At 44.5% G+C, this 14,008-nt stretch overlaps 1 protein-coding gene across 1 annotated transcript in view; it reads left to right on the forward strand.

Annotated features, from left to right (window-relative positions):
- Positions 1-14,008, forward strand: part of LOC147904138 (AAA-type ATPase family protein) — a 38,031-nt gene that overhangs the window by 2,157 nt on the left and 21,866 nt on the right. Inside the window, exons 2-6 of the mRNA XM_087372707.1 lie at positions 10,085-10,176; positions 10,387-10,418; positions 10,562-10,814; positions 10,899-10,994; positions 11,121-11,236. Coding sequence (XP_087228833.1) covers positions 10,085-10,176; positions 10,387-10,418; positions 10,562-10,814; positions 10,899-10,994; positions 11,121-11,236 — 589 coding nt within the window. The remainder of the gene's footprint in view (positions 1-10,084; positions 10,177-10,386; positions 10,419-10,561; positions 10,815-10,898; positions 10,995-11,120; positions 11,237-14,008) is intronic.

Below are 14,008 nucleotides of genomic sequence, written 5' to 3' on the forward strand. Positions count from 1 at the left end.
GTAGTGTTTTCAGAATTTACCGTGATATTTTCTACATCAGTTCATTATCTCCACCAGGGTCTTATTTTGAGTGGGAGGGGATGTCACGATCTGTGACGTATTCCTTTCTCTATATCTTAGACTTATGGATGGTTTGATGAATGGACACTTGTGGAAGGGAACCTACTATAACTCCTTGACCTCCGCACATGCTCAGTAGATGGAGGCAGTGGCACAAGCTTGACTCACTCTAATTCACATCCCTGTAATCAATGCACATGCGGTATGATCCATCCTTCTTCTTCACCAGAAGCACCGTAGAGGCAAAAGGAGAAGTGCTGAGAGATGAAGTTCTTCTCAAGCAATTCCCGCACCTGTACTGCCACTTGCTTCCGCTCAACCTTAGAGAGATGGTATGGGGCTTTGTTTATGGGCTTACTGCCAGGCTCTAGAACAATGGCATGATCCACATCCCTCTTGGGAGGCAATTGGGATGGCATATCAGCAAATACATCAGCAAACTCTGTTAGCAACTGCTGCATATCACAATCCTCAACACAGGGAATGCTATCCCTCTGAGATATTGACACATTCAATGTGTAGAGGGCATGCTCTTTCCTGAGCTCTCTGGCTGACTGCCTTGCTGAAATGACCTGCAATTTAGGAGTGGCAAGGCTGAGTGATAGGGCACACTTAAATCCATGCTGATTTTACCCAAAGATTTCAGCCAATCTTAGCCCATATCGAGTGCCAAGAGATCCCCAGCAAAGTCATAATCCTTCGAGAGCTTGGTCCTTGCATCTTGGCAACAAAATTTACTGACCAAATGCTGTCCATTTGCCACCTCTACTCTCAGCCCATGATCAATCTCAGTAGCAATCAGTCCCACCTTCTGTAAGGTCTTAGAATTGATGAAACTATGAGTGCTACCGCTGTCCACAAGCATGTGAACAGTCCTGCCATTAATTTGTCCTTTCAATCTAATAGTTTCAGCACTTTTGGCACCCATCAAGGCATGAGAAGAGATAGCATAAATTGCTTGCTGCACATCTCAATAGATCTCCTCTTCGTCCACAAGAGCATTGCCATTTGCACACTCTCGCGCAAGAAAAGGCATAGCAACCTGATGCTCCACATGAAAGACTTTAAGCCAACGGCCTCGGATGTTACATATGGGCTGAGTGCCATCGGAATGTATACCATGCATATTATTTTCATTAGCACCACCGGGATCAAAGGGGAAATCAGCCCCCTTCGTGGCTCCAACACCTGGAGCTTCTTCCATGATTTGTGCACCCTCTGAATCATCATGAGTGGCATCCAAAGTCTGAGAAGCATCCATCAAATCCTCATCATCCGATATCTCAATAATCATGCTGAGTTTTGTAGTACCACTGTTACGCATTTTGCAAACTTCCGGATGCTTAGGAGTCCACTTCTCACCACACGTAAAGCATAAGTTTGCCCTCTTTTTGCTGTTCATAATAGCCCTGGTGTGGTGTTTACATTCTGATTTTTCATGTCCAACACTTGGCTTAGCTCCTGGCTTAGCATCAAATGACCTGTATGGCTTAGCATATGGCATCTTGCTACGTGTAACTGTGGGAAACCTTGGAAATGGTGCTGCTGCTGATTTTCTTTCATTCCAATCAGTCACCTTAGGCTTCTTCTTAGCCTCATTTGCATTCCCATATGCGCTGCCCGCTATCATCTTATATTTGCCGGCGTATTTGGGCTCAAATACCTCTGCCAATTGGGCTTATGGTGGTGCTGCTGATTTTCTTTCATTCCAATCAGTCACCTTAGGCTTCTTCTCAGCCTCATTTGCATTCCCATATGTGCTGCCCGCTGTCATCTTATATTTGCTGGCATATTTGGGCTCAAATACCTCTGCCAATTGGGCTGCACGCTCAATTGTTTGAGGGTTATGTGCCTTCACATCTGCAGCAAGAGAAGGACTTAACCCATGGATGAAACACAGCAGATTTCCTTTTTCAGATACGTCCTGCACAAATAGGGAAAGCCTTCAGAAGCAGTGCAATTACTCTTGGACCGTACCGGTTTGCGACAAGGCATATAATTCAGCCAAGTACTGATCCAAGACGAGTGGGGATACAAATGTAGTGACCATCAATTCTTTGGAACCCCTCCAGGTGGTTGGTCTCTGAGGTGAATCCCTCATGTATCGCCATTATGTGTGGGCGTAGTCCTGCATATGCATACCTGCAAAAATGATGCACTCCTCCTCAGATTTGGGGTAAAAGTGGAAATAGTCTTCCAGCTTTGTGAGCCACTCGTCCAACTCATTGGGAGCGCGAGTGTCCCCTTTAAACTTATGCACTGTGAATTTGTCCTTGATATTCTTGGCTGCATAATTCTTGTGTGTATAACCTCTAGAAGTGCGGACATCATCACGCTTGAGGTTTACATAATCGGAGAAGGACATCTCAAGTTTGATGGCCTCAGGTAGGGCCTTATATGCAAGCAAAGAATCCACCAACATGTCATCAAAAGTGGCTTGCTGCCCACCACCAACCCCCTGTTGCATAGTAGTTACTGCCATCTGATGCACTGGCTGCATCTGGCTATATGTCGCTGGCGGAGCGATAGGTGCATGAACCCCGGGCTGGGTCTCTCTGCCAATGCATCTCTCTGAAATGATGGCATACCAAAGGGCTGAGAAGAGGATTGACCTCTCTCCCAGGGGTGTGGGCTGCCATATAAACCAAAGCCAACTCTAGGAATACTCGCTGGTGCGGTGAAAGGAGCACTAACGGGATGCACACCAACGGGTCGGCCCAAAAGAGATGGCTCAGCCTGTATAGATGCAGAAAGCTGTGAGCCAAAAGATGGCCTTACATCCTGCAGAAGGTGCTCTGTGGCACAGAAAATGCATCATCTAAGTTCAGATAATCCCCGTGCTGGGGTACATGCAATGGTCCAGAAGACTGATGCTCATAGGCACGATGGGCATCTACCATAAAACCCCTGCGTGGAGCAGACAAAACATCCTGATTGTCTGAATGGTCCCCTTGTTGGGGTGCGGGCTGCTTACCCTTATCCTGCATAGCAATGGCAGATGTGATTTGCTGGCCAATCTGCTGTCGCATCTGGGCAAGAGCGGTATCCTGCATAGCCATGGCTGTGGTAAGTTGCTGGCTGAACTCCTGGCCGATCTGGCGGAAAGCACCCTGGAGCATAGAGGAAAGGGCATCCAGAAACTGCGTTTGCGCTGCTTGCGCTTCTCAGGATGCAAGAGAGAGACGCTGACTAGAATTAACCTCCATACCACCAGTGAATGCAACCACTGTGGCAAGCACTTGCTCATACTGAGCAACCTCATCACTGTCATGCAATATATCACGAGGGGCTCGCTTCGATGGCATGGTGATTGGCCCTGGAGAGAGAAGCTCGAACGTAGACAAAGAGGATGGATAGCAAATCCTTGCTATAATGAGCACCTGAGATTGTTTTTATAAACGTGAAAAAGGTCGATGGATAGGCTCGGAAGATAGGTCGTTGAAGAAGCTTCGAAACGGGGTTTGAATAAGCCAAAGTAGGGCTATGGAAACCCCCTTAAAGAGGCTGGAAATTTTGGAGTTTTTTTTTTTTTGAGGGGGGGTTCCCTAAGTCACCTAGGACACTTTAGGACTCCTAACCTAAAGACTGGTAAGACAGTTAGGACTTTGACCTAAGGTAACCGAACTTGATCATTTAACCCTAGTTAGCACTAATCTAACCTAGCCCAACTAACTGATCCTAAACCCAACCAAACTAACTAAACCTAACTAAAGTAACCCAACCCAACCCAAGGTTATCCTAGCACAGGGAACCTTAGAGGCTAAGGTTTGTAGGGCGGGGAGGATGTTGCGTAGGGCGGCACAACGGGATGATTACACAGTGGGCACCGGGTTCTAAACGGGGTAGCATGTAGCAGGAGCTGGACGGGGAGGTCGCGAAGTGGATAGCGGGACGGGAAGATCACGTAGCAAGCGAGGCTCGACGGAAAGCGACGGGTAAACGAGCGGAACGGTTGGGTAAATGGGCGGAACGGACGGTTCATGGTGAGGTCTTTGCTTGAGTCGATGTTGCTGTCGGGATTGCCTTGTGGCTAAGTTTGTAGTCGTATGGTCGGTACCTTGTGCCAAGTTTGTTGGAGCAGCTTCAGTCGTGGGCGTTGTTGACCGTAAGTGTTGTGGAGCTGCCCGGTGCGTCTCCCTGTGACAGACGTGCTGACCTAGTGAACGTCGTTGGAGTGGTCTTTCAATCCACTTGACGTTAAGCGACCTTCGAGAGAGTCAGTGCTGGAATTACGAATTTCTCTTCTCTCTACAATGATCGACAAAGTCTGATATCACTCCATGAAATGAACAGGAAGAAGAGAGAGGTACAAAGCCCAAGGAAAGGGCTCTGATACCAATGTAGAAAAGGGGGGGGGTAGGGGCAGATTTGGAGGAAGAGGATAGACTAGCAGAAGGGGAAGAGAGATAGGGGAAGAAGGGAGGAGAAGGGGTAGGAGAGAGAGAATGAGGTAGGAAAGAGAGGGAGTAGGGAAGAGAGAGAGCGAGCGAGCGTAGGCAGGTAGGAAGGAGGAAGGGAGAGAAGATAGGATTAGATGTCACATAAAAAAAGTACATAGTAGGGGGTGGATGGAGACTTATAGTCCCTCCACATTTTCCACCTAAAGGACCTCTAACTTGGCCCTTTTTCCCCTTCAGTACATAGTGTTGCCATGTAAGTAGTCATGTCATGGACTGCAAATGCCCATGATACGTAGGCATGCGCTGATTAACCTTCTCCTTTAGTGCTAGCGGCTGAGTCTGCCCTCCACCTCTGGAGTGTCGACAGAAATCCAGTACGAAGGCCTTTGTATAAATGGATGCTCAAGTTACTGTGGGTGTGTGGATTTGTATGTGTGAGAGCATATGTTTATACTATGATCGACATCCACTGTTGGGCGTTGATGGCATCAGTGGGGATGTCCTAGTAGCTAGTCCCTGCTATGCGTGATGGAGTTTATGGTTTCAACCTTATGAGTGACTTTCATGAGATTGGAAACTGCACTATGTGTTGTATTTTTAGAGGATGAGTATGGCATGATTGTGGATATATATATGTGTGTGTGTGTGTGTGTGTGTGTGTGTGTGTGTATAGGCTCACATGTGCACTATGGGTTGATCATTCCCTCTTGCTATCTGATCACTTTCCAGTATGCTTGACATTATCTATAGCATGTTTGACAGATGATATGCCTTTTTTTGGTCGTCGCCTACTCCATGTTAATAGTGCTTATTTGCTTCATCAACAATTTCAGAACATGGTGAGAGTGGCTATCCGCCCCCTCCACTTACATGCTCAGGAGGACATGGATTTCGCTTGGATCAGTCTTGCCCATCGTTTGCAGGCTGTTATTCAAGATTATGGAAGGAGTTACATGGGAAACTTCAGGCTTAAGCTGAAATGGGCTCAATCTCACAAGCAACAAATGGATGTAATCAGCTCTTATAGGCAGCTCACCTCCTTTGAACAGGATTCTTGTGCTTATGCGGTTCACATCATCCATCAAAATGATCTTCGCAAATTAAAGAAGTGGCAAATCCGAGCTCGCATGAAACCCCTTTTGGATAAGGGCTGCTCCTCCAAAGCCTTCTTTAAAAGCCTGCATGCGGATAGGCGAAAGGAGAATATTTGCAGGATTAGGCAAGATGATGGCACCTGGACCACCTCCAAATCAGAATTGGAATCGCAATGCTCTAGTCATTTCCAGCATCTCTTTTCTCCTCAGCCTGATCATTCAATGCAAGTGAATGCAGCTAGGTCTCAATTTCTTATGCATGTTCAGCCTATATTGTCTCCGGAACAGGCTCGTGCATTGGAGCAGCCCTTTATGCTTAATGAATTGGATGATGCTTTGAGTCATTTACGTAAAGGCAGCTCTCCTAGTTGGGATGGATTGACTGTTGAATTTTTCCGTGTATTTTGGGGTGATCTCAAGAACACTCTGCTTCTTATGATCAATCATGCTTGGGCAGAACAATCTCTTCCTCCTTCTTGGAAACATGGCCTTGTCAAATTGATCCCCAAAAAAAGGTTGTGTGAGACAATGGCTGATTGGCGGCCCATATCTCTTATGCCAGTCATTTACAAACTCATTGCCAAAATGATTGTCCTTAGGGTTCGATTTATCTTGCAAGCAGGACTTCATCCCAGGCAGTATGGGTTTGTTCCCAGAAGACAGATTACTGGCAATATCTCCAATGCTTTGCTTGCAATTGAGTATGCCAAATATTCTAAACAAGATGTTCTTATTGTGCAAGTGGACATTGCCAAAGCATTTGATACTGTCCATTGGGATTTTATTTCTCAGACTATGCATAAATTGGGATTTGGCCCTCGGCTGGTCCATATTATTTACTGGTTCTATTCTCATGCTACTGCGCAGTGTTTGCTTGGTGGTGGGTTGTCAAGAACATGGACTATGACCCGCTCAGTGAGACAGGGTTGCCCTCTTAATTCGCTACTGTATGCCATTGCTACTCATCCGTTATTGTTGCATATGGACCATCTTGCAGATACAGGGCAGCTTCATGGCTTGCAAATTCCAGGGGCATAGCCGTTTCTTGCACAGGCATATGCTGATGATTCATATTTCATGCCTAGGAATTCTCAAAGTGACCTCTCTCATTTGATGCATACTTTGAATGATTTTGGCATAGCTGCTGGACTGCATATTAACTTTCAGAAATCGAATCTTCTAGCATTGAAAGAAGCTGATTGGCATGCACTTCTCTGGCCAGGCCACATTCTCTCTTCCCATACTATTGTGAGGCATTTAGGGTATCCCATTGGCTGGAATATTACCCCTCAACAACAGCTCAAATGGGTGCTTCAAAAGATCAACAAGAAGCTGGAATACTGGCATTTGTCCACTTGGCCTCTACATGTTCGACTTCGGATAGTATAGTCTATCATTATGGCATATGTGCAATTTTATTTGCCTCTACTTCCCTGGTCTTTTAAGCATTTGGCTTCCTATATGTCCCAGGCTATGGAGATATTTTGGAAAAGTAAATCTCACAAAAAGGCTTTGCGACTACTTCCCATGCAGTCTGTTTGTTCTCCTAAGACTCATGGGGGACTGAATATTCTCAATCTTCAGTTTCATATGTCCCACCTCAGTAAATATAAGTCCCCTGGCTGGGATGGCCTCACGGTGGAATTTTATATTTCTTTTTGGGATGATTTGAAAGATGTACTTTTGCAAATGATCAATGTTGCCTGGCAAGAAAATCACTTGCCGCCCCTTTGGAAGCATGGCATAATCAAACTTGTGCCCAAAAAACATCTGTGTGACCATATGTCAGATTGGAGGCCTATTACTTTGATGCCTGCAGTTTACAAACTCATTGCCAAAATGATTGTGTATAGGCTTCACGGGATACTGAATGCGGGCCTTCATCCTCATCAGTATGGGTTTGTGCCGCAAAGACAAATCCATGACAATATCTCCAATGCATTGACTGCAATTGAATATGCTAAGTACTCGCATCAAGATGTGCTCATATTGCAGGTAGATATTGCTAAGGCATTTGACACTGTTCAATGGGATTTTATCTCTCAAATCATGACAAAGTTGGGCTTTGGTCCCAAGATAGCAAATGCAGTTTATTGGCTGTATTCTGGCTCTACTTCTCAGTGCATTCTTGGGGGTCATCTATCTCGGTCATGGACATTAGGTAGATCAGTTAGACAGGGCTGCCCTCTTAGTGCTCTCTTCTATGCTATTGCGATCCATCCCCTCTTGAGATCATCTTACAAACACAGGACAGATGACTGGTCTCAAAATCCCTAGGGCTGCATATTTTTTTGGCACAAGCATATGCTGATGATTCCTTCTTTATGCCACAGAATTCTCCCCAAGAACTTCAAATGCTTATGACCACACTATCATTGTATGGATTAGCAGCGGGATTGCATGTCAATTTTGACAAATCTAAATTGCTTCCCCTGAAACAATGTGACTAGCATTCTATTCTTTGGCCAGGTCAGGTGGTGCATTCCAAAGATGTAGTCAGGCATTTGGGATATCCTATAGGATGGCATATCACCAGGAAGCAGCAGTTAAAATGGATCTTCCAAAGACTTCAACATAAACTGGAATATTGGAAAATTTCTACTTGGCCACTTTATGTCAGGCTCAGAATAGTACAGTCCATTGTAATGTCCTATGTTCAATTCTTTTTGCCTTTGCTACATTGGTCCCCCAGAGATATTTCAGCCTTTATGTCTCAAGCTATGGAGCTGTTATGGAGGACAAAAACTGCTGTGAAAGCATTGAGACTGATGAAGATGGAAATGGTGTGCTCTCCTAGGATGCATGGTGGACTTAATGTTCTCAATATAAGATATCATTTACTTGCAAGGAAGGCGACTATGCTCCATACTTTTTTCCGTCAACAATAGCCATGGACTTGTATGATAGCATCCATGTGTGTCAACATGAGGACATCTGCATATGGCCATTGGACTACTGATCATTGGGAGGTTGTCATTGGGAGATTTGTAGGGAAGATACCTGGCTTCCCTTTCTCTACTGCTCTGATACTTGACTGGAAACAAGTACTTTCTAAGGTCAAATGGGCTCCCGATAACTGCTCGGGGACAAACTCAATGAGGAAAGAAAGTGTTCATTGGAGTGCCATCTTTGACATTCCACTTGCTTTACAGGAATCTGTTCGAGCATACAATCTCATGAAATTGGGAATTAGATACATAAATGATGTGGTAGATGATCAGGGCTATGTCTTATCTTTTCCTCAGGCCACTGCTTCCTATGCATTGGGAATGCATCATAGGTTGATATGGAAGAAAATTGCTGATTTGTTACATCCTCTTCTACATGTTCCTCCTCTGGCTGGCACAAACAGGCTTATGGATTGGCAATTGCAACCCTTTGCTACATACTCTCATCCTGTTCCTCGGCCTGCCTTGACCTCCATCAAAGCCTACATGCTTCTTCAGCCTGCTCCATGGATTCTGCAATATGCTAATACTCTGTGGCATATCAGGAAGCCCCTCTCATGGTGGCGGAAGAATCTCCGGATATTATGGAAGTGTAAAATGCCTTTGAAACAAAGACTTTTTCTTTGGAGATGCATGACAGGCACATTGTCAGTGGGAATCACACTTGCCAAACGTCACATTGCACCATCCACATGTTTACGATGTCAGGCTCCTTCAGAGACTGTCCCTCATTTGCTTTGGCACTGCCCGTGTTCTAGGAACCTCATTGGGAGAATTTCCGATCATCTTCGGCTCCGTTTCCCGAGTCACAGATTTGGGAAACATTTTTGGTTATTTGGCAGATTCATGAGGTCTTTGTCTCACTATTCACTATTTCTCTCATGGGTGAGATATTGGGCTCTTTGGACAATCTGGAGTGAGCATAATTTGGCATACTTGGGTTGCCAGATTCAAAAGTCATATGAATCTTTCCGAGCCTCATTGCGGCAATCCTTATATGATGCCTGCCATGAGGTTGATATACATGCTTCTTGCATAGAGCTTTTCTTTTTATATTTCTGATCTTTGGGATACTCTCCATTTTGGAGACTTCCCATCTTGTAAATTTATGAGAATATAAATACATTGCATTGGATTTTACAAAAAAAAAGTGTGTGTGTATAGGCGCTGCCCTAGTATTTCAACAAGCTTGTTCACTAGAGAGGTCTTGAGGAGGGCACTTACAAGAAGGTAGGTGAATCACCCTCAACTCCATGTTTGTTTCTAGAGAGCAACCTAGAAATACGTTTTGAGGTTTCGTTTCTGGTATCTGGTGACTGAGCGCTCATATAAATTGCAACTTTCAGAAAGTTTTTATAATCACGTGTTGAAGTTATAATTTTTGTGTTTAAATGATCACGACGAGCTTGTGTAATGTGCTCTATCAAGCAATGTGCATCATCCAACAGAAACATTGTATGTTCAGTGCATATTGCACAACAATTTGACATTTTGTCGACGATGAGCTCCGTTTTTCTATATGCTAAGGTCTATCTGTTAGTGTCGTGCTGTATTTTGACTAGACTTTGTGGCCTTGCTTCAGCGATTCAGATGGGGCAAATTTGTACCGAGAAAAGATGTTGAAATGGCAGAGTGAGGTTTCTGAAAGGTTACAAGTTCTCTCACATCGATCAGGTAGATATGTGTGGCATTAAGGTTTCCCAAGAGACATAGCGTGCTAGTCCAAACTAATAATGTTAGAGCATGGCAATCCACATACATATCAGCTTGCAGAAATCTTTTTGTCTGTGTAAATTTTGCTCAAGGTTTGGAGCAGGATTTTCCTCAAGGACTTCCAGTTGTAGGGTACACATACTGATCTGTTTCTGGATTTAATATTTTCAGATTTGCGGTCAAATTTGGCTGCTCTGGGGAAGGTACTTACAAGCTACAAATGTCTTCCGGTTTATTTGCTCCTTGGTGCGAGAATCAACTGAAAAATGCCCACAAAACTTGCAGTGAATGTTCTTGGCTATTAACTTACATGGGTCCAAAGTAAGTTTGAGACTGGTGCTTGCAGACTTCGTTGAAAAAACCAACCCATTCACAGGGTAGTGGTACAGCAGTCAGACCAGCTAAGCCAGCGCCTTTGGCTAAAGGAAGAAATCCTTCTACTCATAAGTTGGGTGTTTCTGCATCAAGTTCCTCTGCTGGTGCAAGGCACCCTTTACGCAGTCAAGCTTCAGTACCTAAGGGCATTGAACCCAAGCTCTTAGAGATTATCGAGAATGAGATTCTGGACAGAACTCCAGCTGTCAGTTGGGATTCTATAGGTGCCTAGAATTTGCTGTGAATTTTGACGGTTTTCAAGAAGATGGCCATCAAGAAGTATTAATATCATACTTTGTCCTTGATAGCTGGACTGGATAAGGCAAAGCAGACGCTTATGGAGATGGTCATTCTACCTATAAAGAGGAAGGATCTTTTCACTGGCTTGCGACAACCTGCTAGAGGTCTCTGGTGCAAGTTTCTCTTTCCTGAGAGAATTTCAACACAATTGAATTTCTGACATATTGTGAGGTGCATTTGTTTCAAAATTATCATATCTTTTAAAATAATTGTAAGTCTTAATCTTTTAGGACTCCTGCTCTTCGGACCCCCTGGGAATGGCAAGACGCTGTTGGGAAAAGCTGTTGCGTCCGAGTCTTCAGCAACCTTTTTCAGCATCAGTGCATCATCTCTAACGTCTAAATGGGTATGAAATCGGTTTTGGATAATGTTTTGGTAAAACTCTAGTCATACTTTCTGTATGCATTAGCAAAGTCTCAAAGCATGATAATGGCCACAGAATAATTGATCCATTTGCTGCTTTTCCTTTGGGTTTGGAAAGCTACATGTTGTCATTCCTATACAAAATTTGAATGCACTCTGTCCCCTCTTTGCTTGAGATGGTAATTCATGAAAAGAGATAGTGTCCATTTTCACTTCCTTTGCGTTCATGTTTTTCTCACTGCTACGTATTTCAAGAGAAAGTCCTTTCTTGTCTGAAGAGAGCAATGCAGCATCTGAAGTAAGGGACCAAACCAGGCTTTTATGTTTTCCTAGATACTGAGGTGACTATAAATGTCTGCCTAACCGGCTTTGGGATTGCAGACAATATAGATAGAGCCTCTCCTAACTGAATGACGTGCAGGCTTGTAAATTTTGATTTGTTTTGTGCCTAGCATACATTTTTGTTTCAAGATCAGCCTTGAGTGATCTCAGGATCCCAATACGTGGGCTTGTCCTATTAACATTATGGGACACAAAGTGGCCAAATATTGGCAGAGTTGGACTGGAACTTTGGTGTTTCTTGGACTGGAACTTCGGTGTTTCTTCTATAAGATCAACTTACTCTACCCTCAGTAAGGGCTGGTTATCACTTTTCCCTCCAGGTAGTATTCTATGTCCTGTCAAAATGCTTGTGTGCTTTGTTGAAGGATCAGGGAGAGAGAGCGTAGAGTGCACAAGAGAACTAACTGTACACTATGTTGTATTCCAAAGAAACTGAAATATACACATGTTAGGGTTAAGATTGTCCCATGGACCCTATAGATGGTGCTGTTTACACCATTCTCAACACCCGGTCTTAGATTGCACTGGATAACCAAAGGGTGCTTGTATGAGATCTTTTTGGTTTTTTTGGCAATCAAGGCTGAAAAAGAAACAACTGAGAATATCATAGTATGCACATGTGAGCACAATGACTATGTAGTCGAAGTTTGTACAATGACTTAGATACTGCACATTAACTTTGACTTTCCTCTCTCCTTCTCCGCCTCTCCGCTAGCCTGTCCGCTCAGGCTAGCCTCCGCTCAGCCTCTCCTGCCCCTCCCGCTAGCCCCTCTGCTTAGCATCTTCACCTCAGCCACCCCTCACCTGCTCCGCCTCCCCTCCGCTCAGCCTCTCCGCCTCAGCCCCCGCTCAGCCTTTCCACCTCCCCCCCCCCCCCCCTCTTTCTCTCTCTCTCTCTCTCTCTCTCTCTCTCTCTCTCTCTCTCCCCCCCCCCCCCCGCCGGTCCGTACCTCTCCCGCCCGTACAGCCCCGTCCGTATAGCCCGTCGCTCGTCAACAGCAAACACACTAACCCTTACCCCGAGTTGGGCTAAACCCCCAACCCAACGTGGGGGTTAGGTTCAGCTAGGGGGTTCAACAGAAAGACAATTATGGATTGGCCTACGCTCTCCTCCAAGTCCCCTTCAACTCCTTTAACCTCCATCAGGATTCGGTACTCTACAGTTGCAGCCATGACACCCTCTCCTTATGCACGAAATTACCAACAACGACGCTCAAAACGACCCATCCTTGGGCAACAGGATCATATTTTTTATCTGCAGCAGGCAGTGAGAGAGCTACAATTGGAAAGGGCAGAAGTAAAGACTCGTTGTAAGGATTCCCCCCCTACCCTGCAGCTAGTCTCTACAGTCAAAGATCTTGTTCACATTGAAGTACAAACTGCTAAGAAGGAAGTGATTGTGGAAGTGGACACCAAAGCAAGTAAGTCTGATATTCAAGTAGTGATCAAAGAACACGAAGCTAGAAGTGATAATGCGCTAAAGATTAGAATAGGGGGACTCCCAGAAGATTGGTACAAAGAGGACACATATAGTGAAATATTGACAAAGATCAAAGCAAGCTTGCCCAACATTGAATGGGTGGATGATGATGAGCAGGATGATGATGACTCCAGGCCAACTTCTATTATGCACTATAAAGGTCATGCAATCCTCACACTGAAGTCAAAAGATATGCGGATCAAGCTTCTTTGACAATCTTACAAGCTGAAGGGTACCAAAGTATGGATATTAGAGGAGCTTACATAGGCTCAACTCACGAATAAGGCAACTGAATTAGCTAAAGTCAAGGCTGCCAGAAAATGGGCAGTTTACCGTGAAGGATTAGCCCTAAACAAAACCAAAATCAAAACCAAAAGTCTCTTAGTCTTAAACTGATGTATGGCTGTTTACTCTTTCAGACTATTATATAGGCACTCTAAAATAATGAGGGTTGCTTTTTGCACTCCTTGGGAGCTGCCATTTGCACTCCCTAAAGCAGATGTACTAGAGGGTTTCTTGCTGTCCCATAGATCTTTTGGTCTCCAGTGGACGTTAATAGGCTTTCTTTCTTTCTTTCTTTCTCTCTCAAGTTGTAGATTATCCTTTGCCTTTTGACAACAAAACCCAAACAGTAGGCTGAAGAAAAGATGGAACTATGCCAAAAAGAAAGAAATCTTTGTGGATCAAAGATTGGTCGTTTAGTCAATGACTGCGTGCTGTTGATGGCTGAGCATGTCCTAAGTCATTGTGGATTGTGAAGATTTGTAGAAGCCGCTAGATGTGAAGCTGATCTGGATAGTTGTGAAAAAATACTAGGTGCTACAGCAAGCACTTGACCTCTGGCAGCTTGGGGTGCTATGCAATAATGTTTGGTTTACGAGGATAGATTAAGTGGATATAGCTCATGTTGGATGCAATGTAATGGAAGACAAC

The sequence above is a fragment of the Dipteris shenzhenensis genome, chromosome 3, assembly GCF_047967505.1.
Source record: "Dipteris shenzhenensis isolate YYH24624 ecotype China chromosome 3, Dip_SZ_1.0, whole genome shotgun sequence".
NCBI lineage: Eukaryota > Viridiplantae > Streptophyta > Polypodiopsida > Gleicheniales > Dipteridaceae > Dipteris > Dipteris shenzhenensis.